This window comes from Sturnira hondurensis, unplaced genomic scaffold (assembly GCF_014824575.4).
Source record: "Sturnira hondurensis isolate 20B ecotype Veracruz unplaced genomic scaffold, ASM1482457v3 Scaffold0003693, whole genome shotgun sequence".
Lineage (NCBI taxonomy): Eukaryota > Metazoa > Chordata > Mammalia > Chiroptera > Phyllostomidae > Sturnira > Sturnira hondurensis.
In genome coordinates, this window is record NW_028076324.1 from 8776232 (window position 1) to 8804036 (window position 27805).

The following is a 27805-nucleotide window of genomic DNA, read 5'->3' on the forward strand; positions in this document are numbered from 1 at the left end:
GTCCTCTTTGCTCTGCAGGTTCGCTCGCCTTGAGGGCTGGAGCGCCCTGCAAAAGAGGCACTTCCTTTGGGGGAAGGGGCAGGGCCCGACACGCCTCTCACGAGATGTCGGGAAGGCAAAGCCGCCCACCTTTCTGCAAACTGAAGATGGATGGCAGGCTATCTGCTGCCTTTTTTCAGTTGTTTTTTTCCTTAAAGGTTTTAATCATGGTAAATAGACATAACGTAAAATTGACCATCAACCATTTTGAAGTGCACAGTTCAGCAGCATTAGGTTCACAGTGTGGTGCTGCCATCTTCACTGTCTAATCTGTCTCCAGAACTTCTCGCCTCCCAGACTGGAACTCTGCCCCATTAAACACTGATCCGCGGGCATCCCAATCTGCTTTCTGTCTATGAATCTGATTTCCTCTAGAGACCTCGTGTAATTGGAGTTACATGGTATTTGTCCTGGGTCTAGCTTATTTCATTCAGCACACTGTCCTCCAGGTTCATCCATGCTGGAGCAGGCGACAGAATGTCCTTCCCTTTTAAGGCTGAATAGTGTTCATTGTCCGGATGGACTACCGTCCATTCATCCGTCCATGGACACAGGTTGTTTCCCCATTTTGGCCATTATGGATAATGCTGCTGTGAACAGGGGAGTACAAATCTGAGTTCCTGCTTTTACTCCTATTGGATAAATGCTCAGAAGTGGAATTTCTGGGTTGTAGGGAAACTGGGAGTTGGAGGAGCCACTGTCTTCTTCACGGTGGCTGCCCTGCTTCATATCCCCACCAGGCGTGTGCAAGATCTCCACCTTCTCCCCACCCTCCTCCGCCCACAGCACATCCTCGAAGGCTCCCTGTGTGCCAGGCACCGTCCTAGGTGCTAGAGATACAGCGGGAGTTGGGGGGAGCAGTACTCGTCACCATGACTTAATCTATGAAGAAAAAGCAGAGCAGGGAAGTGGGATGAGCAACAGTGGCCATTTCAGACAGGCTTGTCGGGAAAGGCCTCTCCGAGAAGGCGGCATATGAGCAGGATCCTGGAAGACGCAGGGAAGGAGCCCTGCTGTGACCTGAGGGAAGAACTTTCTGTACAGAGGAAACAGCCCGTGCAAGGGCCATGGGGCAGGACTGTGCCTGGTGTGTTGAAAGAACAGCAGGGAGGTACTCATAGATGCCCCTGTGGCTGGCACAGAGGAAAGGAGAAGAGGGAGGAGGCGAGGACAAGGGCAGGTCATGCAGGGCTTTGCGGGTCATAGACAGGACTTGGGGTTTTATTGTGAGTGAGGTAGGTGCCCTGGAGGGCTGTAGGCAGAGGAAGGACAGGATCCAACTCGGGTCCTTGCAGGAGCTAGACCTTTGGTGACTGCTGTGGGGAGCATAGACAGGAAGGGAGATGCCCGGCCTGACTTGGATGCTCACAGTGCCCTCTGGTGGCTGACATGGGGAGGACAGACTGGGAGGCAAGGATGGGAACCTGGGGCCAGGTTGGAGGGGACTGAGCTGTTCCAGGTGGGAGTTGATGAGAGCTAGGCTATGTGAAGCCTCAGGAGATAAGCTGGAATTGGGAAGTCGGTTTGGGAAGGGGTCCTGGTTGAGGCTGCTGGTGCACATGGACATCACCTAGACTTCATGCCTGTTGTGTCCAGTGGGGGCCGCTCTGTTGCTGTCCCACCTACCTGCTGGCTCTACCCAGCATCCACCCAAAGGAGCTCCTGTAGCCCCCCGCCCCCCGCCCCCCGCCCCCCCCATTCCACATGGGAAACCAAGGCAGGGAGAAGTCAGTCCCTTGCCCTGATGGCCAATGCTTCCCTGATGTCCGCACAAACTGCAACCTGTGCGGCCAGGTGGAGTTGGGGCAGAAAGAAAACATGTCCTCATTGCAGAACCGGGAGCGTTTCAAAACCAAAAGCCTTTAGAGCCAGGGTCCTACTTCCGAAAAGCTGGCCTTGCTGGCCAGGGATAGGCAGTTAGTGCCCACGCTGTGGCCGTGTGAGCTGCCGTGCTGCGGGCAAGGGAGTTTCCGTGACCTTCCGAGGCCCTGATCTCTATTCTTTCGGATACATACCCGGAGTGGAAAGGGCTGGGTGGGGACTTGTCTTATCCAAATGAATAACTCATCAATCAATAAAAAGAGGGGGGTAGACTTTCATACCCCAGCCTCGGGCCACCCTTCGTTGTGGGGGGCATGGCCTTGGGTGAGGAGGCCAAGGGCAGCGTCCAGGGATGGAAGCAGCTGTGGCCCTCGGTGGCAAATAATCCCATCAGCTGAGGGGTGGGAGACGCTTTGAAAAAACTGTAAATATCTTATTCTTCATGAAACAAAAGGGACATTTTTAATAACAGAGAAGCTGCAAGGACTGCATCTTTTCTGCATAAAGGAGGGTCTTTGTGTCGGAATAAGTTTAGCTCTTTGAAATCTCCCCAGAGCTAGTGGGGGTGTAAGTTAGTGTGTACACTTTGGCAAATAATAGTTAATGTCTGGGAAATACCTTATAACCCAGCAGTTCCACACCCGAGTGTTTTCCCATAGAAAGTCACATATGGTCACCAAAAGGCACGGACCAGATGCTCACGGCTGCTCTGCACGTTCCACCTGCAAAGCGATGTTTCGCCAAGCTCCCCTCGGCGGCGGAATGGGTGACTAGTCCAGCGTGGCCTCTGTGTCGCACATTCGGAAGTTGCAAAGAGAGTAGATCTTAAAACTTCTCATCACAAGGAAAAAATGGTAGCTATGTGGCTGTGGATGCTAACTAGACTCATTTTGATGAGTTCATTTCACAATATGTAAGTACTGAATCATCGGATTGTACACCTGAAACTAGTATGTGTCAATGACATCTGATTTTTAAAAATAAATAGACAATACTGATGAGAATGAGAAAACAGATGAATATGTGATTTATGTGTGGGTTCAACAACTAAATAGAAAATACTGATAAGGTGATGAGAACCAGTGAACTGCAGCCATGTGCACCAGAGGGGATTTATGGCACAACCCTAACAGGAGATGGAGAGAAACCAGACACACCAGAGGTCATCTCGTGCAGTTCCATTTACAAGTTCCAAAGTGGCAGGAGTTAAGTATGAATTTTAGGGTTACTTAATTGGCTGTAAATTTATAAAGAAAAGCAAGGAAGTAAAGCGGCAGGAGGACATGGCGATCCTCAATGTGGATGCACAGAATATATGAAGAAAAATATAGTAGAACGGAAAGCAGAAATAGACAAATCTATAATTATTTTTCAACACTTCTCTCTGCAGTACATAGAATGAGCAGACAGAACATTAGAAGAATATGGAAGATCTGAGTAAAACCATCAAATACACAAATACAGACTTTGGGCAAAATGCAATGGAGAAAGGACGGCCTCTTCAGTAAAGGTGCCGGGACAAGGGATATCTACATGTAAGAAGGAAGGAAGGAAGGAAGGAAGGTAAAAAGAAAGGAAAAAACTCGACTATATGAAAATTTAACTCGAAATGAATCACAGATCTCAATATAAAATATAAAACAATGAAAACCCTAGAAGAAAAGATCATAGTGGCCTTGGGTTTGGCAAAGAGTTCTTATAGACAGCACCAAAGGTATAAAACTCATAAAGAAAAAAAAGATAAATTGAACATCATCAAAATTAAAAACTTTTGCTTCACAATGAACATGGTTGAGAGGATGAAAAGCCAAAGCACAGAGTGGGGGAGAATATTTGTGAACCACACACCCAGTAAGCGGTTTGTATCTGGAATATGTAAAGAATTCTCAAAACACTGTAAGAAAAAGACAACCCACTAAAAGAAACGGTAAAATTTGAATAGACACTCCACCAAAGAAGATGTGGGTGGCGCGTGAGCATGAAAAGATATTCAACATCATTAATCAATTGGGGAGATGCAGACCAAATTCACAATGGACTAAAATACAAAAAAAATGACAACACCAAGTGCTGGTGAGGATGCGGGAAACGAACTCTCAGACGTCACTGGTGGGGGTGGACACGGTGCAGCCACCCCCAGAAAGCGCCCAGCAGTTTCTTACCGAGTTACAGGTGTGCTCGGACCCAACAGTCCCGCTTGTAGGGATTTATGCTAGAGGTGAGCACTACTTCTTCATACGAGCCCCGCCCACGTGAGTTCACAGGGGCAGTAGTCACGACGGTCCCAAACGGGAGCCAGCCAAACGTCATTTTGTGGGTGAACAGTGACGTGTGCACAGAGCGGGAAAACTACTCAACAGTCGGAAGGGACGGGTCCTCATACACCCACTGCACAGACACGTTCCAAGTGCTCAGTGACAGGAGCCAGTCTCAAGGGCTGCATCATGTGTGATCCCATTTATATGACATGCTCAAAGAGATTTTTTAAACCCTCACCCAGTGAGATGTATATTGATTCTAGAGAGAGAGTAAGAGGGGGAGGGGAGAGAGAGGGAGGGAGGGAAAGAGAGAAACATGGGTTGGTTGCCTCCATCAGCTGCCTCCCGCTTGCGCCCAACCAGGGACTGAATCTATTGCCCTTCGGGGTAGGGGATGATGCTTCAATCCGCGGAGCCACCTGACCAGAGCTCAGAAAGATTTTCAGAATTGTGGTGACAAAGAGCAGACCGATGTTCACTGGGGCGAGGTCGGACACTACAAAGGACGGAGTTTTTCCGGGGGAGGGCACTGTGTTCGTCGACTCTCACCGGAAATCTACATGACTCTACACATGTTAAAACGCATAGAACCAAACGCCGAAGAAAGCAGAGACAACACCATTACGCCTAAAAAATTAAAAAATGAAATCAATCTTACTGCCAAAAAGCACCCCCCAGACCTAAAAATGCTGTAGAAGTCAGAGCAGTGGTGACTGTGGGGTGGGAGGGGGTGGTGGGCAGGAGGTGGCTCCTGTTAGAATGGGTGTCTGGGGACCCCCCCATGGGGTTGACGATGACTCAGTCCTGGCCTGACTGGGGGCCACATGGCTGCTGGCTTCCCAGGGACTGGCTGGGTTATGCACACACATTTTATGCACTTTCTCTGTGTGGGTTTTGTATGCACACACAAGCTCACCTGGGACTCCCCAATGAACCCACATGTGACAAATGTCCCCACAGGTGCCTGGCATGTGGAAAGGAACCCATTTGCCTTTTTGGGGAACTGGAAGGGAGATTTGTTTTGAAGTTGGAGAAATTCACAGAGGCTGGCCCTGTTGGGGATCAAGGGAGCTGGGTCGTTCTTCTGAGGAGGTCAAGTGGGAACCACCGAAGGCGGTGGACCAGGGTCTGACACCCAGCATGTTGTGACATGCTGGGACCTGGGTGCATCTTGGAATGAGCAGAAGGGAGATGCCCGGAGAGGGTGGCCCCCGTGTCCAGGGCACTCTGCACTTCCGTCTGCCCTCCAGCCTGTGACTCAGCCTGGCCTCCCGGTTTTGCCACGCTGCTTATTTCTGTTCTGCGCTGTCCTCCCAGCTCTGGGCAGCCCAGACTGATTTCTGCTTTTCTTTGCCTGCCTGGCAGTGGGAAGTCACCCAGAGCTCCTCCGGGCCATCCGGCTGGGGGCGGGTGGGTGGGTGCGTAGGGCAGCTCCTGCCTGCCCCAGTTACCTGACTGGGGTGTGGGGGCCTTATCACACTTTCCACCCACCATTCATTACGATTCAACAACAAAGTACATCGCACCTTCCCGGTGGTTGGGCTCCACGAGGTGACGGTTGCTGCTGTGACCCCAGGCACCTACTCACCCTCTCTGAGCCTTGATAGTAACATCTGTGAGGGTTCTAGAGGCCCCTGAATTATGTATATCTCTCTGGGAGAGCAGTGTTCCAGAACTTTCTAGAGCTTTCAAGGACCTCTCAAAGGGAATTCTGCACCCAGAAATGGCAACTTGCGATCCCTCCTATGGCTGCGAGAGTCGGGAAGCAACCCTATGCTCCCCCCTGCATGCTTGTCCTACTTTGAGGGTCCTGAGGGCTAAGGGGGGTCCGGGCAGGGGGCCTTGATCAGACGGTTTAACTCACAAGGTTTGCCTCCACCTGGGCTGCCTGTTCAATGTCTTCTCCTGGTGCCAAATGCCATCTGGTCAGTGTGACCTTCCTTGACTCCCTGTGTGAAGCTGCAGCCCCAGCCCCCCAACACCTCCCAGCCCCTCCTCCACTCTTTTCCCTCAGAATGCATTTAACAGACTTGAATATTTTTTAAAGCTACCTTTCCTGACTTGTCTCTCTTAACTGGAATGTTAGGCAGAGGGGTCAGGGATTTTGTCTTTCCGCAGCGCCTAGGATACCTGACACATAGTAGGTGCTCAGTCGGTGTTTGCTGGAAGAATAAATGGCCATTCTAAAGCTGCCTGGTTATAATGGGTTTAGACCTGGAGCAGCATGGGTGAGAGCTGGCTCCAGGCTTCATCTAGCTCCACATGGTCTGTGCCTCGGTTTACTCATCTGTACATGGGAGGAGATAGGTAGCAGCAACTCTGAGGGGATGGGCACGTGCAACGAACCCTCCCAGGCAAGGACTTCAGACAGTGGGTGCCTCCCCGCCTTCCTTGTGGGTGTTTTGAGGATCGCTCCTAATTGGCTCTGAACAGGCTCTCAGGGGTGGGCCTGGTGACAGGGGCGGGGTCAGGGGCCCGCCGAGGATGGAGTCCACCCCTTCTTCAGAATGAGGAAGGAGGGCCCAGTCGGCTGCCAGGACCCAGACTTCATAGGCCCTTCCTCGAGGTGCCCCACCCTCCCCAGGGGCACCCACCTCTCCTTGCCGCCCCAGTCAACCTGTTAGGCCAGGCTGGGCAGGTCTGCAGATGGGCGGGGAGCTCTGAGCCTCTGCACCCCTTCTCCTGCTCCTCCTCCTTCTCCCCCAACGCCTAGTGCCTGGCGCTCAGGCCTCTCTGAGCTGTGCTGCCTGGGTGCCAAAGGCCAGGAAGTTGAGGGTTCCGGGGGGGGCTGTCCCCCAAGAAAAGGGCCGCCCCTTCACGCTTGGCTACCGGGAGCCCTCCCTGGAGCCCACGGGGTGGGGGTGACCTCCCCAGGGGGCCAGGGCCATGCTGCCTTGTGCCTTCTGAGGCCCCGAATCATGGCCCGGTCGCTGACCTGGCGCTGTTGCCCCTGGTGCCTGACGGAGGATGAGAAGGCCGCCGCCCGGATTGACCAGGAGATCAACAAGATCCTCCTGGAACAGAAGAGGCGGGACCGAGGAGAGCTGAAACTGCTGCTTCTGGGTGAGTCCGGGGCCTGGTGGGTGGGCAGAAGGCAGAAGGCTGGAGGAGAGGGTCCCCGCCCCAACTGGGGCCAGAGAACCTGGGAACCCACCTGCCGGACGAGAAGACTGAGGCACCGAGGGGCCCAGTTCCTTGTCCAGACACGGGCCCAGCCACCAGGCAGAGCATCTGCAGGGATAGAGGTGGCCTGGTGGGATGGCCTGGTGGGATGGCCTTGTGGGGCGGCTCCAGCCTGGCAGGCCCAGCACACCCTACCGGCTCTGTGTCGTGGGAAGGCAACTGTGAGCTCAGGTCTGTGAGCTCAGGTCTGTCCCTGCCCAGGCCAGTAAGGCCTGGCCTGTCCCTCCGTCTCCACAGGGCCCCCCAGTTCCTCTCTCCCTGTCACACCAGCTAGCCGGGCAGGGGGTGGGGTTTGACCTGGGTTCTGGAGGTTCGTTAGCGTGAGTGTTGTGGGCAGAGTGTTGCCATCTGGTTCTGATGGACTGATTGGTTCATTCATACATCCAAAATGTATTGAGCAACTCCTGGGGCACGGCAGCGAAGGAGGTGGAAGTTGTTCCTGCCTCTAAGGACCTCATCTCCTGGTGAGGGAGACAGACACTAAGCTGGTAAACTAAAACAATTTCCGGCTAGAAGAGCTAGAAGATTGAGGAGGAAAATTAAAGCAGGTGACAGAGTAGGGGTGACTCAAAGGGCAGCAGATCGTGACCTCTGAAACTTCAAGTCTTGTCAACCACATGTGTCCACTCCCCCCAGCACTATGCCCGTGACTGGCCCCAGAGCTGCGGGCCTTGGAGGGACTCCCAGGACCCCCTGTGCTCTGGGTGGGTGCTGGGCAGGCCTCAGGTGTCCTGAAGTCACAGCTGCTTGGCCCCGGTCAGAGAGGCTGGTCATCTGGATAGTCGCCTCTCTTTCCTTGCTCAGTGGGAAGGGTCGAGGAGTGGAAAGAGAGTGGGAGCACTGGACCCCGAAATTGCACCCTAATTGAGGGACCCTCCAACTTCTGACATTGCTCTTTCTTGCCGAACTAGTGAAGAGAGTCCCCCCCACCCCTTTATTTCTCCAAGAAGATCTGGCATAAAATTCAAACTCTGGCCCTGTGGCCTCTTGGACCCCAGCTCCGCCTGCTGGCCATAACATTTCGGCTGCAGCTGCCTGGCTTCTTTGCTCTTCATTGAATATTTTATGTTTTCCTTAAACATTTAGTAAAATCATGAATGAGCCCGGAAAAATTTTAATTAAGAATTTAATTGGCCCTGGCTGGTGTAGCTCAGTGGATTGAGCACAGGCCTGCAAACCAAAGGGTCGCCGCTCGATTCCCAGTCAGGGCACAGGCCTGGGCTGCAGGCCGGTTCCCTGCAGGGGGCGCACAGGAGGCAACCACACATTGATGTTTCTCTCCTTCCCTTCCCCTCTAAAAGATAAATAAAATCTTTAAAAAATAAAAAGAATTTAATTGCTTTACTAGTTATGTCTATATTTTGTTTGATAGGGTATTATTATATTACTAATATATGTGATATATTAACATATTATTTGTTATTTTTAATAAACAAGGCTATTTAAGCTATCGATTCATGAGTGAGCTTTGGTTAGGGATGTCTTTCAAAAAATCTGTTTCTTCAAAATCGTTAAATTTATGGGCATAACATTTTTCAAACCTTCTCTCATCATCCTTTCCATGTGTGCAGGGTCTATAGTGACGTCCCTCTTTAATTATCTGTCCGCAGTCATTTTCCTTCCTCTGTCAGACTAGGGATTTATCAATGTTAGTGATCTTTCCTTGCAGATTTTGAGTTTATGTATCCGAACCTCAGGGCCTTTGCACTTGCTGTTCTCACTGCCAAGAGCTCTCAGGGTCACAGCTGGCACTGTCACTCAGGTCTCAGCTGGACTGTCACCTCGGAGAAGTTTTCCCTGAACTCCACAGCCACACACAGACAGCCCCCTTTTCTCTGTCCTCTGCTCGACTTCCCTTCGTAGCTCTCACCCACAGGTGCTCTTAGATGTTTGCCTGCTTATCATCTCTCTCTGTGGCTGTAGAGAGAACAGTACAAGGCGGGGATCTCGTCTGTCTTATTCACTTCTGTGCCCCTAGCACCTGGCCCAGCTGGACAATGAACCTGACATATAGTAGGTGCCCAGTGCATGCTTTATAAAGGAGTGAACAAATGAATGAATCAATCAATCAGTTTTGATTCAGGGGAGATTTTCTCCAGAGCCATACTGTACCTTCCTGGAGCTGGGAAGGATCCTTGCCCCACCTGCCCACTGCCCAGCCAGTCCCAACTCAGGAGGCCCCTTCTGCTAGTGGGGGAAGGAGGTGGGGAAAAGGTTGTTTTTGTGTCCAAGTGCCTCTGGTCACCCCGCAGACAACCATGTGGACTGGTTTTGACCGCCCCCATCCTTGCCCGGAGGGCCACCTCCACACCTCCCTCCCTTCTTGAAAACAGGAATTAAATCCAAAAATGATTTTTTCTAGATGTTTGCTAATCCATTTGAGGATGAGGGCCAAGTATGTGTGGGGGGAGGGGTCATCTGTCCCTGACAGGAAGTGATCACCATGTTGGGAGGGGTGGAGTCAGAATGAAGCCATAACCCAAGATGCGGGAACAAAGGCCCAGAGAGGTGAAGCGACTTGCCCAAGGTCACACAGCCGGTGTCAGAACCTAGAATTCCAGCTCTAAGTCTGTGTGTTTGACTGCCCTGTGAACACACCTCAGGAAAGAAAAGCCACAGAACCCCAGTGACAGATGGGGAAACTGAGGTCCGGGGAGGTGGCAGCATCGGTCTGAGTCAGCAGCCAGTCTGCGCCGGAGCCGAGCTGAGCTGCCTGCCCTCCACCTCTGCTGCCCAGACTGGCTCCTGTACCCCAGGGTTGGCGAGGGCTGGGACTGCCACCCCCTCGACAGGAGCCACATGCTGTCTCGTGATGCCTGGGCCTTGGCCCAGCTCCTCCAGGCGTCTGCTGCGTTCCACTTCCTCATCCTTTCCAGGAGGAAGTGTCGCTTCCTGTCTGGGTGGCAAGACCCCACCAAGTGGATGCAGCTGCCCCCACCCACAGCTCCCAGTGCCACGTGGGGCGGGGGGGGGGGTTGTTCCTGAGGCAGACCAGGAGCCAGGGGCTTTAGAGGCTCCAGGTTCCTCAGTGGCTTCAGGACAGGCATGGGCTGCACACGGGGCTTCCGCCTGTGGAATTTTTCAGAATTCATGCTGTGGTCCATTCGTGAGTCACAAAATCCACGTTGTGGGTGAAGACCAGAATTTTTTTTCTTTAATAAAGCAGAAGAGAAGAGAAAAAAAAAGTCAGCGCATTGCAACCTAGTTAACTGTTGCTTCCTGGGACCTTTGTTCTCTATACTTTTGGAGGAGACCTGAGATCTGAAAGTTGGAAGGCCACCGAAAGGTCGAAGGGTGAAGTCCTCTGCCATCAGTCTGGGTGCTGTCTTGGGCAGCACCCAGAGGGGCCGCCCAGCTTCTGAGCGTCTGCAGAAATGTCATGTTAACTGATACTTTGATGACACCTGACTCACCCAACTGGCCATGTCCCATTCTGGGGGTGAAGGACCCATAAAGGCTTTGACCCCAGTGCCCTGCTTCCCCATGAGCTGTGTGACCCTGGGAAAGACACTGCACCTTCCTGAGCCCGTGTCTCCTCTGTAAACAGGAAAACAGCAGGAATCTCCTGAGGACTGACCGAGGGTGGGCACCCAGTGCCTTGGCCCCTGTCCTGGCAGATGCCAGGAGTTCCATCACGCTCGCTGTGATGATGATAGTGATGCCAGTTGTTATTGTTAGTGTTGCTCTTGTTTAGGCAGCCCATGGGACCTTCCTGTATGGTCACTAGGACGCCCATGAGGCTCTGACTGGTGTGGCTCAGCAGGCTGGGCATCGTCCCGCAAACTGGAGGCTCGTGCAGGTTCCGTTCTCTGTCAGGCACGTGCCTGGGCTGTGGGCCAGGCCCGGCTGGAGACACGTGCCAGGCCACTGAGCTCTGTTTCTCCTGCACGTGGATGTTTTGTTCCCTCTCCTCCTCCCTCCCTTCCCCTCTCTCTAAACATAACATAAATCAATAAAACCTTAAAAAATAAAAAGCCCAGGATCTCTGGACTCAGGCAGAACTAAGCCTGAGTCTCAGCTTGGCCACTTGCCAGGTGTGCCACTCAAGGCAGTCCCCTCAACAGCTCTGGGACTCAGTTTTCCCTCCCGAAAAGTGAGGCCAAGAGCTGTCCCTCCTGCTACAGCCCAGGTGAGGTGGCGCTTCCTGCTGGCGGCTCTCAAGAGTGTAGGGCTCCATCACTTCTGCCCTCCCCTAATCGCCAAGCTTCTGAAGACTGGAGGTCTCCCCGGGCTTCTCATTAGGAAGTGAGGCTGTGATATTCGGGTGTTTCAATTCCGGAATATTCAGTGAGCTTGATGAGCTGAAATCCAAGATGTTCCAGAATCCGAGACACATGTGGCCCCACACTGGGGGGATCCCAGGCCTGGGGGACCCGCCAGAGGTTTTCAGCGTTTTTTTTTTTTAGGGAACTTTTTATTTGGGGAAAATTCAGATGTACGGACAAGTTGTAGAGAGAGTACACAGAGTTACCCTCTATTCCTGGGCAGCTTCCCCTGCCACGCATGTCCCAAGAACCGCAGCACCACTGTCCTAACTGGGGGATTGACAGGGACCCTTCTTGTCACATTGCTGTTAACTAAACCCCAGATGGTGCATTGGGCCATTTGACCGTCTTTTCCACAAAGGCCCTTTTTTGTTGTTCCAGGACCCAATCCAGCATTTCACATTGCATTTAGAGTTGGGTTTTTTTTCTCTCTCTTAACTTACTTTGAAATGCATCCAGACTTATTTTAAAAGTTGCGCCTAGATTCTCCTGCAAATGTTAACATTTTACCACATTTCTTTTATCCTTCTCCCCCCAAATATATACACAAACATATGTGCTACATGTTAGTGTATATATACAGGCTTGTAGTTTATTTAATGCATAATTATAGCTATAATTTATTTACTATACATGTGCATATTTAATACATATGTTTTCATTTTTTCTGAACCATTTGTAAGTTGCAGACCTGATGCCTTTTTACCCCTAAATACTTCAGTGGGCTTGAGTCCCGCTACAAAGCGGGGCCCCCCTAGGACCATGGCAAATGCTGGCCCTGAGCCCAGTGCGGTGCTGTCAACCACGTGCCCCTCCATCTCCCGCCCCGACTCACACCAGCCAGCTCTCCCAGTTTCCCCACTAATGATGTCCTTTATGGCAACACAAACATGTCTCTCTCTCATTTTTTAATCTCCACCCAAGGATATTTTTATTAGTGATTTTTTTTTAAAGAGAGAGAAGAGGATGGAGAGGGAGGGACAGAGGGAGAGAGAGAGAGAGAAACGATTGGTTGCCTCCTGTACATGCTCCAAGCAGGGACTGAACCTGCAACCTAGGCCTTTGTCCTGACAAGACCTTTTCAGTGTACAGGATGATGCTCCAACCAACTGAGCCACCTGAGCCAGGGCAAAAGTGGCTCTTTTTCTTAGACCTTGATTCTAGTGGATTTATAACACCCAGGGCTACCTCAGACCTGCCCTCCACACCCTCAGACATGCTGGGGGTGGATGGGGGATAAGACAGCCCGGAGGGGGGGGGTGATGCAAGGTAGTACCTTCCTTCTCTTTGCCTCTCACACTCTCCACCCTCCTTTCTGCTCACCTCCCTCTGCTTTCATTTCCTCTTTCTGGGCTCCAACCAGGCCACCCTTCCCTTTTTGCTGCTTTTCCAGTTCCTCCTGCACAGGCCCCACTCTGGACCCTGGAAAACCCCTGCACCCATGCCCCCAGAGCCACTCAGGGTGATCGGATGTTGGAGGAGCCTTCCAGCCTGGCGCCTCCTGTCTGGCTGCCACACTCATTTTACAGACAGAAAACAGAGGCGCTGAGAGGGAGGGAGGGGGTCTTTGAAGCTCAGACAGCAGGGTGCTGAGACTTGGTCTTTGAGCTTCTGCTCCTGGGCTCTTGAAGATTCCAGAATTGGTATCACAGAGGGCTAGCACCCTCTCTCAGAAGGGGCCTGTGGTTTCACTTGCACTTGGCTTTGTAGCTGGCCTTGGGAGGGCCTCTCTCCCCACTTTGGCTCATCAAGAAAGCCCTGTTTATTCCGTCTCCCAACTATCTCACGTATAGGACCCCTTCTTACCAGTTCCCAGGGCCACACCATCTTTTCCTACCACCAGGGTCCAGTGCCTCTGCTCTGGTACCCCACAGCCTGTCCTCCCCAGAAGCAGGCACCAGAGGGCGCATGTGAACACCACCTCCCTGGGATAAAAGCCTGAGTCCTAGTACAAGGACCTGCGCGACCTGCCCAGTCCCCTTCCTGCCATCACTTCCTCCCTCTCGTTCCCTCCAGCCGCCTAACACTCTTTATCCTATTTTATTTCCTTCATAAAAGTTTCTCTACGTGAGATTATTATAGCAAAAAATTAATTATAATTATGATAAACACTAATGTAGCTCCTCCTATACATAAGCGTGCTGTAAGCCATGGCCCACGGTTTTTCGGTAAGAACAGAGTAAACGTTTTCGGCTTTGTGGACCAGAGGGAGAAAAGACCGGCTCAGTTCCATCACTGCAGGGAGAAAACAGCCACAGATAATAAAATCACCGGCGGGTGTCGTCCTGTGCCAATAAAACTTTATCGATAGACACACTGAAGCTGAATTTTGTTTAATTTTCACGCTTTAACGAAACAATTTTCAAGTCCCTTCAACCATTTGGAATGTAAAAATTGGGACCGTGGGAAGTATCAGAAACAGGAAAAAAAAACCCCACGCAAACTGTGAAAACCCCCTGGCTGTGCAAAAGCAGGCTGTGGCTGGATTCGGGCGGAGCGCCCCAGTTTGCCGACTCCGCCCAGGGGCCCCCTCCGGTGGACTCATTCCGCCCTCACACTGACGGAGCAGGCAGGGCCTACCCCGATCCGTGGTTTATAGGTAGGGAGACTGAGGCACAGGGTGGGGAAGACGCTCCCCAGGGTCCATTAGCGCGGCCTCGGCCCAGGGGATTTGAACCCGGAACGTCGTGATTGAGGCCGCGCGCTGGCTGCCCCGCAGGCCCTGGCGAGAGCGGGAAGAGCACGTTCATCAAGCAGATGCGCATCATCCACGGGGCGGGCTACTCGGAGGAGGACCGCAAGGGCTTCCGGCGGCTCGTTTACCAGAACATCTTCGTGTCCATGCGGGCCATGATCGAGGCCATGGATCAGCTGCAGATCCCCTTCAGCAGGCCGGAGAGCCAGGTGAGCGTCCTGGGGCTGCCACTCGGGTCGCTTAGGCTGCCACTCAGTAGGCGCGGGTCGCTAAGGACCCCCCAGGTCCTTGTTAAGAACGTTACTAACTGGGGTCTCTTGGGATCCTGCGGTGCGTTCCAGGCAGCTCCGCACCGGCATGCTCCCTGCTTCCTTGTGCCCTGCGCACCCCCAGCGCTGCACCCTTGGACCCCATAACTCACGTGGGAGTCCGGAGTTAGCGCCTGTTCCCTGGTAGCAATATTAATACAATGGACCGATTACTGCGGGGAGGGGCTGCTATGCAGTTCATGCATCACATCATCTTTAAAAAAGTTCTTTTGTTGTGATCAGAATACTCAACATGAGATCTACCGTCTCAAATTTTAAGTGCGCAGTACAGTATCGGCTGGAGAAAGGATGTTGTGTAGCAGACCTCAACCCCCAAAGTCACCGAAACTCCCCACTGAATAGCACATCCGCATGCCCACCCCACCTCCCGCCCGCCCCCCAGCCCATTTTACTCTGGTCCCTTGAGTCTGCCTATTGCCTAGTGTAAGTGGGGTCATGCAGTATTTGTTCTTCCGTGATTGGCTTATGTCACTTACTATGATGTCCTCAAGGATTGTCCACATTGTTGCCTATTGTAGAAATTCCTTTTACTTTGTTTTTTAATTTAATTTAATTTTTGTAAAAAGATTTTATTCATCTATCCCTAGAGGGGAAGGGAAGGAGAGAGGGAGAGAAACATCAATGTATGGTTGCTTCTCGTGTGTCCCCTTCCGGGAACTGGCCTGCAACCCAGGCATGTGCCCTGACTGGGAATCAAACCGAGACCGTGTGGTTCACAGGCCCGCGCTTAATCCATGAGCTACACCAGCCAGGGCTTAATTTAATTTTTTTAATTAAAATTTTTTCCATTTATTGATTTTGAGAGAGAGCAAGACATCAATTTTTTTGCTTCTCATATTGATGCATTCATTGGTTGATTCTTGTATGTGCCCTGACCGGGGTTAACTTGCAACCTTGTGTATCCGGATGATGTTCTAACCAAAGGAGCCACGGGCCAGGGCTTAATTTTTATTTCTGAATCACCGTTGACATTCAGTTACTTCGTATTAGTTTTAGGTATACAGCATAGTAGGTACAGAGTCATAAACTTTACAAGAATTTTCTTCTTTTTAAAGGCTGAATACTGTCCCACTGCGTGGACGGACCCCATTTTCTTCATCTGTCATCCGTCCGTGGGCATGGGGTTTTTCTGCACCTGGCTATTAAGAATAGTGTCCCAATGAACATGAGAGTGCTCATGTCTTTTCAAGATGTAATTTCATTTTGTTTCTGGATAAACATCCAGAAGTTGAATTGCTGGGTTATATGGTGGTTCTATTTTAACTTTTGGGGGGAACCTCCGTCCTGTTTTTCAAAGTGGCTGCACCATTTTGCATTCCTAGTAATAGTAGTAGTTTCCAATTTTTCCACATCCTCACCAACACGGAATGGTTTTTTGTTGTTGTTTTGTTTGTTTGACAATGGTCACCCTAAGAGGTGTGAGGTCACATTGCCTTTCTAAAATCTGAAAGCATCTTACTTGTGAATCTGGGATGGTCCAAGGACTTTGGAAGAGCAACCGGGTGGACCAGCGGCCCCTCCCTCATGGGGCTGGAGTGAGAGTGAGGAATGGAACGCGCCCGAAGCGCTCAGCCCCGAGCCTGGGCCGCTGTGTGGGCTTGGTGAGTGTTCATGGGTGAGGCAATTCTTTAATTCTTGAAGTGACCCATCTCCACTAGTACCCCACTTTACAGCTGAAACAGAGGCTCCCCCGAAGGACAGCCATTATCCCGTCTTCCATCTCCATACATTTTGTTTTAATTCTCAAGTTTTCTGGAATGATCTTTTCTGTCTGGCTTCGGCTGCTGTGCAGTATATCTGTGATCCATCCATCTTTTGGTGGCATAGTTATGGTTTATTTTTACCATAACTGTATGCCATGGTTTATTTATTTGTCCCTTCTAATGTTGACGTTTGGGTCATCTGCCTGTTTCAGTTGGGTATCTACCTAGAGGGGACGTGTAAGAGACACCAAAATATTTTTCAAGTAATTGTAGAAATTCATACTCCCACCAGCAATGCATGCAGTTCTGGTTGCTCCTTGTTCTAGCCAACACTTGATGTTGTCTGTTACTTCATTTAAGCCATTCTGGTGGGCGATTGGTAGCATTTCATTGTGGTTTTGGTTTTCATGTCTTTGATTAATAATAAGCTTGTGTACTTTTTGTGTGTGTTTTCTTGGACGTTCTGTTTTGTGAAACAACTGTTCAAATCTTTTTGTCCATTTTTTAATTTTGTTTTTTTTCCTACTTAAAAAAAGTATAATTTCTCAGTTTTTTAAAAAAAATCTTCAAGTCCTGGCTGGTGTAGCTCAGTGGATTGAGCATGGGCCTGTGAAGCAAAGGGTCACTGGTTCGATTCCCAGTCAGGGCACATGCCTGGGTTGCAGACCAGGTCCCCAGTAGGGGACACATGAGAGGCAACCATATGTTAATGTATTTCTCCCTCTCTTTCTCCTTCCCTTTCCCTCTCTCTAAAAATAAATAAATAAAATATTTAAAAAATCTTCAGCTGAGGAAATGTTTATTGATTTTAAAGACAGGGGAAGAGGAAGGGAAAGAGAGAGAGAGAGAGAGAGACAGATGTGAGAGAGAAACGTTGATTGGTTGCCTCCCATACACACCCTCACTGGGGATCGAACTGAGCCTAGGCACGCACTCTGACCGGGAATCAAACCTACGACTTTTCTGGTGTACCAATGCTGCTCCAGCCAACTGAACCACCCAGCCAGGGCCCTCAGTTTTTTCTTTACTGATTTGTAGCAAATTCTTTGTACATTCTAGATAGAAGCCCTTTGTTTTACATGTATTGTTAGACTTATTCCTAGGTATTTGCTATCTTTTGGTACTGCTGTAAATGGTATTTAATTTTTTTAAAATTCCCACTAGTTAGTGGATAGTATGTAGACACACATTTGATTTTTGTTTATTGATCTTGCATTTGTGGACCCTGTTAAGTTCTCTTGGTTATTTTAATAGTTTATCTATAGACTGTTGGCATTTTCTACATATAGTCATATCATCTGTGAATAACCACAGTGTGATTTATTCCTTTCCAAACCCGACCTTCCGTTCCTTTGCCCTGATGGGGACTGCAGTACAGTGTTCATTAGAAATGGTGTGAGTGGACGCCATTGTCTCCTTTCCCATCTCCTGTCTTAGGAGCAAAGGACCCTTATTCACTTCATTCAAAGCACATTAAGCTCCACTTGGGACCTTCATGGAATATAATTTTTACTCTTAATTTTTAGGAGGATTTTTCTCTTAATTTTTGCTTTTACAATTATTATTCATTTTTATTACATTTATTTAAACTCTGGAGTTCACCTATTTTCGGGCCGTGCATTATTTTGCTCAGGCTGCCATGACGCAGTGACACCTACCAGGAGCTTGCAGGACAGAACGTGTTTGTCCGAAGTTCCAGAGGCTGGCAGTCTGCAATCATGGCGTCGGTGGGCTGGCTTCTTAGGGCTTCTCCCCTTGGCTGGCAGGTGGCCACCTTCCCCTGTGTCCTCACGTGGCCACCCTGTTCTTTTGTATAAGGCCACCAAGTCATGTATGAGATTGGGGCCCACCTGCAGGACCTCATTTTAACTCTGTCACCCCCGTAAAGACCCCACCTCCAAACACAGTCGCATCCTCAGGTCCTCAGGTTTGGGACTTACATATGGGAATTCGCCCAGGATGACGTAGTGGACAAAATCCAAGCCGTAACAGGCTGCAAACAGTTTGATTGGTTCTACACAGGGATTATTCAGAGACGCCCAGGACTTACCCGTCCCCCGGCCCAGGGGCTGTCCTGTGCTCTACCGCAGAGTGGGACCCAGGCACGTTGCTTCTCATGCCTCAGGAGCCTAATCTGTAACATGGGGACACCTGTTACCTAATCTGTAACATGGGGATTGTCCCCTAGGAGTCAAGGAACCAGTGCTTGTAAAGAGCAGGAGGGGTGCCCCTCACTTAGGAGGCCCCAGTGCACCCAGCCACGGCCTTCTCCCGCATTGCTCTCCCCAGCATGTTTCCCTGCTGCCCCTGGTGCAGGCACCGCTCCCCCCCACGCTCCCTCTGTGGTTAAATGCATGAATGAAGGCTGGAGCGCGTCAGAGGAGACGAAGGTGAGGAGGTGCAGGGATGCAGGGCGTTCCTGGGCTAGGAAGGAGAAGTGGCCGGCAGAGAAAGGAGAGGAAGAGGGGGCTTGCTGGTTCTGACCTGCCTCGTCCATCCCGCCAGCACCACGCCAGCCTGGTCATGAGCCAGGACCCCTACAAAGTGACCACTTTCGAGAAGCACTACTCGGTGGCCCTGCAGGAGCTGTGGAGGGATGCGGGCATCCGGGCCTGCTACGAGCGCCGGCGCGAGTTCCACCTGCTTGACTCGGCGGTGTAGTGAGTCAGGGGTCAGGGCGGTGGGCACCGGGTGCAGGGGGCGGGGCTTTGGGCGAGGTGGTCACGGGGCACAGCTACAGGAAGAGGTGCAGCTGGCAGAGACCCAGTCCCAGGACTGCACCTGGACAGGGGGGTCCCAGGAGGCCAGCTCCCACCCTGGGGACCTGCCGTGGGGCACGCGCTGGCTGTGGGATGGTTGTGCCCCAGGGTAACACCATCCCTGGGGTGACATTGTCCCTGGGGTGATCCTGTTTTGGGGGTGAGGTTTTTCCTGGTGTGAGGCTGCCCCCAGGCAACACCGTTTCTGGGGTGATGCATGCGTTGATCTGTCCTGGGCATGATGCTGGGCACCTCTGGTGATTTGCTCCCAGGCCATCACTACTCTGGGGGCAACGCCACTCTTGGTGACAGCCCTCCAAGGTGACACCCCTCTGCAGTATTGCTGTTCCTGAGGTCACACTGTCTTATGGTCGCATCGCTCCCAGCTGCTCCACCCAGTGCTCCCACGGCCTCTGGGTGGTGTTCCTGGGCCGCAGACCCCAGAGATCCTGGCCCCTTCTGAGGGTGCCTTCCCTAGGAGGGTCCTCACTGGGCCTTGGGTGGTGGTTCTGAGAAGCCAAGGAAGGCTGCAGGGCTGGGCTCAGGACTCGTTGCTCCCCAGCTACCTGTCGGACCTAGAGCGCATCGCCGAGGAGGGCTACATCCCCACGGCCCAGGACGTGCTTCGCAGCCGTATGCCCACCACCGGCATCAACGAGTACTGCTTCTCTGTGCAGAAAACCAACCTGCGGTGAGCGCAGCCTGCACGGTGGGGAGTGCTTCCTGGAGGAGGGGCAAAACAGCTGGGGCCCTGCGGGATGAGTAGGAGTTTCCTAGGACCAGCCCTCTTGGGGCTTCTAGCCTAAAGGAGACAGAGCTGGACATGGACATCTCCAGCCTCCCATATAGTCAGGACTGGAACCTGAAAGAGCCCAGAGTGAGGCACCAGAGCTCTGGGAGGGGAGGTCTTCCTGGAGGAGGGGACATTGAAGGATGGCATTGAAGGAGGGCATTGAAGGATAAATAGGAGTTCACTAGTGCTAGCTCTTGAGAGGTTATTGTGCAGGGGAAGCAGACTGTGTGATCAGAGCTATGGCCAGAGGGGTGGATTTGAGGTTGGGGAAGCTCAGAGGGTGAGCCCTCTAGTGGTCCATAAGGGGTGAGGCTGGAGGTCTGGAGGGTTAGGAGGCAGGAAGCATGGTCCAGGCAGGAAGGGTTGGTAAGGGCCAGGGAAGTGGCCTAGGGGATGGAGGTGAGGGGATAGTGCAAGACCTGTTTCCGACATAGAATGGGCAGGACCAGATAAGCGGGAGACCTACAGCAGGGAGCTGAAAATGACTCCCAGTTTTCCCAGGAAGGTGACCGGGTAGAAGGTGCAGCCACTGTGGTGGTAACAGCATGGGGGTGTTAGACAAGACAACCGAGTCTTGGGGGTCTGGGGTGCTTGGGAGGTGCTGGGCATGCATAGGCCTGAGCTGGAAGACAGAGCTGTGGTGGCCAGTGCCGCACGTCGGCGTCCAGGTAGGGTGATGGCCAGGGTCAAAGTCCAAGGAGAGGTCAGGAAGAGTGCAATGGGAGAAGAGACTTCTGGGATTAGCAGTTAGAGTCATCAGTGACCTGAGCAAGCTCCGTGTCTGTGGGCTGGTGTCAGGGAGCTGTGGCGAGTGCGGGGTGATGTCTGGGCACAGGGGTTGTGATCAACCCACCCGTGCTGAGTGTCTCACTTCCCTGGGCTGCCTCCTCCCAACCCACACATGCTATTCTGCCCTCTGCAGTAGTCCTTTCCAGGCAGGTTCATAACTTAGCTGTTCTCCTCGGGTCTCCTTCACTAGCTGGAGAGTCCCACAGGTTTGGAGAGGAGTTTCAGCTCCCACTTCGTAGTGATGATCAGAACAAGGTCAGAGCGGAGGTGGCAAGTGTGGCAGGATGGCTGGAAGGTTGAGAGGATGAACATGTGGATGGATGGATGGACAGATGGACGGACGGGTGGATGGATGGATGGATGGATGGATGGAAGAGTGGATGGGGACACGGGTAAGCGGATGGATGGGCAGATAAATGGACAGATCGATGAATGGATAGGTATGTGGGTGGAGGATGGATAGATGGGTAGGTGGATGGAGTGAAGGTGAAGTCTGGGGACATTCGCAAGGAAGGCTCGGCTGGGGGCACATTTTTGGGTGGGAGACTTGAGCATGTTCTAAGGCTGAGAGAGGTCAGTCAGCGGAGTGAGGGCGCAGAGACAGCAGACTCTGAGATGGGGGGCTGGCATACAGTGCACCCCCCATCTCTGTCTCCAGAGCCCCGCTCTCATCCATGGCACCCACATCCTCCTCCGGATATGGGGGTTTGAGGGAGTTAACGCATGAGAGGGGTGGGTTTCTGGGAGCAGGAGCCGCAGACACTAGCTTCTTTGCCCTCCTACCCTGGGGCAAGTCCCTTCTTGCTCTGAGGTTTCTGGCATTTCCTGTTGGCTGCCTGAGTACCGGTCGCGTCCCGGGGAAATGACGCAGGGCTCGTTATCGGCGACCCACATTTCTTAGACGGTAGCACAGGAAGGCAGGAGGGCTCTGGCTTCTGTTGTGGGGAGCGGGGGTGGAGGCCCTACCCTCACCTTGGGGCACACACAGAGGGGATGGCATTCACCACTGGACAGTCTCCTGGCCAGCCAGAACACACCACTTCCATTTCACTGGTAGGGAAGCCGAGTTGTGCAGATGGTCTGCGGTTTCCCCCGGGTCACCCAGCCAGAACCAGGGAAGATTCTGGATCTGTCCTCCACCACGAGGGTAGAAATCAGGCAACCCAGTGCAGTAGAAGCTTGGGGAAGTCCCCTCTCCTTTCTGCACCTCGTTTCCTCATCTGTCTAATGGGTGCAATAGTGATCCCATTGAGGGGTGAAATTCAGTGACACTCAAGCGGTGTGGGCCCAGCGGCTGGCCCTGTTCTTGCTGATTGTCATGTTGATCTTGGCATGTCCTAGATGTGACTGGGGTCTGGGTGCCATGTTGTGGGGTTCCGATTAAGCCTGACCTCTGAAAGGGGGCACTTTGGTAGGATTGTCGATGTTGGGGGTCAGAGGTCGGAGCGCAAGAAGTGGATCCACTGCTTTGAGAACGTCATCGCCCTCATCTACCTGGCCTCGCTGAGCGAGTACGACCAGTGCCTGGAGGAGAACAGCCAAGAGGTGAGGGGCCCTGGGAGGCAGGAGCGCCGTCTCCTCCGCTCTTCTCCCCCCCCCCCCCGTGGGCCCTGGGAGCCCCAGCCGGGCGGAGGCCTCAGTGCCGCTCTTGAGCAGCCGGTGGGGATCTGGTGGGGCTCTGAGCCTCGGGTTCCCTTCTTTCACGATCAGATCATTGAGCCCTGAAACTCTGATCCACAAGCATTTGTGTCGCCAGTGACACGTGGCATGGGTGTACCCACAAATACACACAGGGACAGTCGTGTGCTGAGACACCCTTCCCGCCAGCACGATGCAAACTGTGTTGGAAATACTGTCACGCTGAAGGGACAGCGTCACACCTTGATTCAGAAACGCTGTGAGGATCAATTTTTGTGACCTCTTCTCCTAGTTCACACCCAGCATGGAGGTCGAGCATGCTGTCACCTCTGACATGTGCACATTTCGTGGCTGAAGTGTCACGTGGGCAGTTTGTGCATTTGAGAGGGAGATGTTATAATTCTGACTTTCAGACTAAATCAGACAGAATGCGTCTGAGGTCATCTGGACATAACTCTTGCTCAAGTCCAGTGACAGGAGATGTCCTAGGTTGCTCAGGCCGCTGTGACAAGTGACCAGAGACAGTGGCGGGGTGGGGCTGAGACAACAGAAAAGAACTCTCTTCCTGTTCTGGAGACCGAAGTCTGAGATCTAGGCGTCAGCAGGGCTGGTTCCTCCGGCACCCGGAGGGACAGTCTGTCCTGTGCTGCCCTGACGGCTGGTGACTCTGGCAGTCCTCAGTGTTCCCTGGCTTGTAGACGCATCACCCCACCGCTGCCTCCATCGTCACATGGCTTCCTCCCTGTGTACATCTGTGTCCCAGTTTCCCCTTTTTATAAGGACACCACTCGTTGGAGTCAGGGCCAGCCACCCAATTTCAGTATGATCTCTTCTTAACGAATTACATCTTTAAAGGCCCTATTTCTAAATAAGGTCATGTTCTGAAGTTCCGGGCGGACATGAATTTGGGGGGGAGGGGAACACTAGTCAAACCAGGTGAGGCATGAAACCATGTCAGGCACACAGAGGCAGCCAGCTGCATGTCCTTGGACCCATCCCCACATGGCCGACCCCAGCCATGAGCCGCCTCTGTCCCCCAACCCAGAACAGGATGAAGGAGAGTCTGGCCCTCTTCGGCACGATCCTGGAGCTGCCCTGGTTCAAAAACACATCCGTCATCCTCTTCCTCAACAAAACCGACATACTGGAGGAGAAGATCTCCACCTCCCACCTGGCTACCTACTTCCCCAGTTTCCAGGGTGAGTGTTCTAGAACTTTCAAGGCCCACCTCCCAGAAGCAGCTCCCAAGAATGACGCCCACCCGGGCCTCACCCCAGTCTGCAGTCAGTGGAGTTTCAGATACAATTGGATGGGTCTCAGTTCCAGACCCAGGTCTTTCCACTGCCCAGCCTCTCTCTGTCGTCAGTTTTCCCATCTGTAGAATGGGGATACATAACAGATACCTTCATGCGTGATGTGATCGCTTCAAGTGGAGGATTCTCAGAAGACATGTATTACAGATCTTGTGAGGGCGGGTCTGCCGGATAGAGTTCATTGTCATAAAGCATACCCTTTATGGCAGGGAGGCATCGACAACTATTTCCAGAATCTTCTTAGATTTTTGACACTTTTCTTTTTCTAACTTTCATTTGTTGGCTCATTTGTACCTAATTGTGTGGCGATTTTATATTATTTTTTATTTTTAAAGATTTTATTTATTTATTTTTAGAGAGAGGGGAAGAGAGGGAGGGAATTATTGTGTGCTTTCCTCTTGCGTTCCCCCAACTGGGGACCTGGCCCATAACCCAGGCCTGTGCCCTGAACTGGGAATCCAACCGGTGACCCTTTGGTTCTCAGGCCGGCACTCAATCCACTGAGCCACACCAGCCAGGGCGCGATTTTGTCTTTATATTTGTGACTGACCTCTGAACAAGTCTTTCCAGGGCACGCGGCCCCGTTTTCAGTGATGCAGCAAACCTCTTTCATGCTACGCTTGTAGCCAATAGATTTGTGTAGTGTCTTGTTGAGTGAGCATTAATGAGGACGAATACAGCAGGTTTGGGAACAAACCTTTGGTGCGCCCCGAGGTGCAAAGCTAAAGGGCCCAGGCTAAGCAGAGCGGAGCAGAGCGAGTGCTGGGCACCATGTGGTGTATCTTCCAGAGGAGACCTGGGCTTCCGTGAGTCGGGGCAGGGTGCTCCGGCCAGCCCTTCCCCGAGTGCCACTGTGAGGGAGAAGGGAGCTGCCGGGAGTGTCCCGGCTGAGTAACAAACGTGCCCCAAAGTGGGGGGCTTAAACCAGCCATTTCACTTTGCTTCCCATTGTGGGGGGTCAGGAATTTGGGGAAGTTTGAGGCTGGGAAGTCCACCTGTGGCATCAGTTGGGCTGGCTGGGACTGGAGATGCACTTCGGAGACGGCTTCTTGTGCCGTGTGTATATGGCGACTCTGTGCTCCCCTCCCCTTCCTCCCCTCCCCCTTTTACTGCTTCTCACTCTCTCTCCCTCTCCATTTCTTTCTTTCTCTTTCTTTTCCTCTCTCTCCCTCCATCTCGTATCTGCTGATCCAGGGTAAGTCACAGCACAGCTGTCTCAGGGTGGCCAGCTCCAGCCCAGGTAGAAGCCTCTGCTCTTGACCTTGCCTCAGAAGTCCCAGATGGTTACCTCCGCTTCATTCCATTGGTCAGGAATATCGGTGAGGCTGGCCCAGGCTCAGATGCAGGTGAACAGAGTCTACCTGGTGATGGCCAGGCGGCATGCACCTTTGGGGGGCAGGAGGCAATGGCAGCCACCTTGGAGACCAGCTGTCTGTTTCCCTGGGCTGCTGTGACAAATGGCCACGGAATGGGGGCTGAAAACAACAGACCTTTATTCTCTCACAGCCCAGGAGGCTGGAAGTGTGAAACCAAGGTGCTGGCCAGTGAGTGACCAAGCAGGGTCAGTTCCTCTGGGGGCTGTGAGGGAGGACCTGGCCTAGGCCGCTCTTCTGGTGTCCAGTGACTGCCTGTTGTCCGTAGCCGTCTTTGACTTGTCCACTCATCACCCCAGTCTCTTCCCCCGTCAGCACTTGGCCTTCTCGCTGTCTCTGGTTATCTCTCCTCTTTTTATAAGGACACAAGTCATGGAATTTGGGGTCCAAATTCCACGAGCATGACCTCATTTCAACTTAACTCATTACATCTGCCAAGGCCCTATATCCAAATAAGATCATATTCCGAGGTTCTCAGTGGACATGACTTTGGGTGAGGAGACACCATTCTCCTTGATACACAGTCAGACGTGGTAGATGAAGCCCTTAGTTCATGTGAACTAAACTTTGGTAGCATCACCATGGGTGTGACCCCCTGACCTTGTCAGAGCCCAAGTAGCCAGTCTCAGCCAATCATACCCACAAACTCAGGGTCTGGGTGACAGGTGTCAACTTGTTCCGGGATGGTGGCCTGGACACCCCTCACCCCCATTCCCAGCTGAGCAGCACTTGGAGAGTTGGGGAACAGGGGTAAAGTAGATCGTTTTGAGGACTGTTTGTTTTCTTTAAGGTCAGAGGGAACCCCCACAACTCATCCATTTGTCCCAGCCAGAGGCTGGAGCACCCAGTATACTAAACTTCTGGCTCTTGGCCTTTGCCTCCTGTGTATTAAATAATGTTGGTGACAGAAATTAACCAGTAACAACGAGCACGTGTAGCACCGATGGAAGCATCCTTACATATTGACTTGCTTAATCCTCATTAAAAAAAACAAACCCCAACCCTGTGAAGTAAAACTCTTTTCACCACTTTAGAGATGGGGAAACTGAGGCATGGGCAGGTACAGTTACCTGCCAGAAATCAAACAGCCAGTGACAGAGGCAGGATTCCAACCCAGGCCCTCTGGATTCAGAGACGGCAGGTCCTGCCCCTATGCTAAGCTGCCTTTCTGAAAGAGTGATGACAGCACACACTCATGAAGCCTTCTGATCACTGAGCACAGAGCCCTGGACATTGCTTTGAGTCCTCACAACTCTGGGGGACCTGGGACGATTCTGATCCTGATCTTACACACGAGGAAACTGAGGCTCACAGAGGTTATGTGGGTTAACAGGTAACCAAACTAGTAGTAGTAGAGCCAGGCATTGGGCCCGTAATTCATCTTGTGCTTTCACCATAGTGGCCCATGTGCCTGCCAGCACTGCCATCCCTCCCCTTCTCTTGGCCTCAGTTTCCTGTCTGCACGGGCATTCGTCGCTGCAGCTCCAAACCCAGCAAAGAGGGATGGCCTCGCTTCAACACAAATTCCGACCAGAGTCCCAGAGCTGAGGCTCACTAGTACATCCCATGTCATGTGACCCACCCAGCCTGATGCTCCTCATGGCTGAGCTGGAGTCACGTGTCCGGCTAGGTGGTGTCCACCTGCTGGGACTGTGGTGGATGGATGGTTGCTGGGGTCTCTGTTGCCCTAAGTTGTTCATAACTGGAAGAGGGTCCCCACCAGCCTCAAAAGCCTTGTGCCCTGACTGCCCTCACCTCTGCCCCCTAGGCCCGAAGCAGGACGCAGAGGCAGCCAAGAGGTTCATCCTGGACATGTACACCCGCATGTACACCAGCTGTGTGATCGGCGCTGATGGGGCCAGGAAGGGCCCGCGTTCCCGACGCCTCTTCAGCCACTACACATGCGCCACTGACACCCAGAACATCCGCAAAGTCTTCAAGGACGTGCGGGACTCGGTCCTGGCCCGCTACCTCGACGAGATCAACCTGCTGTGACCTAGGCCCTGCCTCTCCGGTCAGATGAAAGTGTGGCAGGCAGGACACGCAGGCTGGGCTAGAGCGCGGAAAGCCCAGACACTCCACTTGTCGCTGCTGGCCCAGGTGGTGGGAGGGCCATGAGGGAGTTGGGAGTGGAAGGCCAGTCGCTGCCTGTCCTCTGCTGCTCTCCAGGACAGCATCTGGGCTCCCCTCTAGACTCAGTTTACCTCTTCGGAAAGAGAACACAATGGCCCATTGGGATGCCAGGGTGGAAGAAAAGGTGCAGAGAGCAGGGGATGGAGAACTTGGGTGGGTGGGCTCTCTTAGGATCCCCACCTCTGGGTGTTTCCCCTCCTGGGTGGAATCCCCTGCTGGAATCCCCTCCTGGAGTCCCCCGTGGGTGATGCACATCCCCAGGGATGGGACTGTGGTCCTTCAGGTCAGAAACCGGACTCTGTCGCCCCCTAGCGGACGTGTGGTGGTATCTCCCAGCCTGAAGTCTCGGTACCTCGACACCTACCTCCCTTTAGGGGGTGTACTTTCTAACAATCTCCTGTCTCGAAGAGTATCCTGTTCAGGATTGCAGACGAGGGAAACTGAGGCCCACAGGCATTCCCCCTCCTTCCCAGGCTGGGGGCTGGGCGTGCTGCATCTTTAAAACCTACTGTATTTATTCCCTCACCTGCAGGGCCAGGTTGAACATTAAAGAAATGATGTTCTGGGGACCTGTGATTTCTGAGGGGTGTTCTGTTTATCCCCTCGCTGTCCCTTCTTAGATGTCCTGCCCAAGATGGGATGGAAACATGGAGAAGGAAGGGGAAAAGTTCTTGTTCACACACTGGTGCTGGGCAATTTACTCAGAGCTCTCAG

At 52.5% G+C, this 27805-nt stretch overlaps 1 protein-coding gene across 1 annotated transcript; it reads left to right on the forward strand.

Moving 5' to 3' along the window:
• Positions 1 to 6617: 6617 nt before the first annotated feature.
• GNA15 (G protein subunit alpha 15) lies at positions 6618 to 27667 on the forward strand. Its single transcript, XM_037042493.1, has 7 exons — positions 6618 to 7181; positions 14286 to 14470; positions 18799 to 18953; positions 19615 to 19743; positions 22050 to 22179; positions 23318 to 23471; positions 26727 to 27667. Exons 1-7 carry the CDS (start codon positions 7037 to 7039, stop codon positions 26951 to 26953), a joined length of 1125 nt encoding a protein of 374 aa, XP_036898388.1. The 5' UTR covers positions 6618 to 7036; the 3' UTR covers positions 26954 to 27667.
• The last annotated feature ends 138 nt before the right edge of the window (positions 27668 to 27805 follow it).

Excerpts from the sequence above, each read along its gene's own strand:
- GNA15 (XM_037042493.1), top strand. The coding sequence starts at position 7,037 with ATGGCCCGGTCGCTGACCTGGCGCTGTTGCCCCTGGTGCCTGACGGAG. Across the intron at positions 18,954-19,614 it reads CTGCTTGACTCGGCGGTGTA|CTACCTGTCGGACCTAGAGC; the intron begins GTGAGTCAGGGG and ends GTTGCTCCCCAG. Across the intron at positions 19,744-22,049 it reads GTGCAGAAAACCAACCTGCG|GATTGTCGATGTTGGGGGTC; the intron begins GTGAGCGCAGCC and ends GCACTTTGGTAG.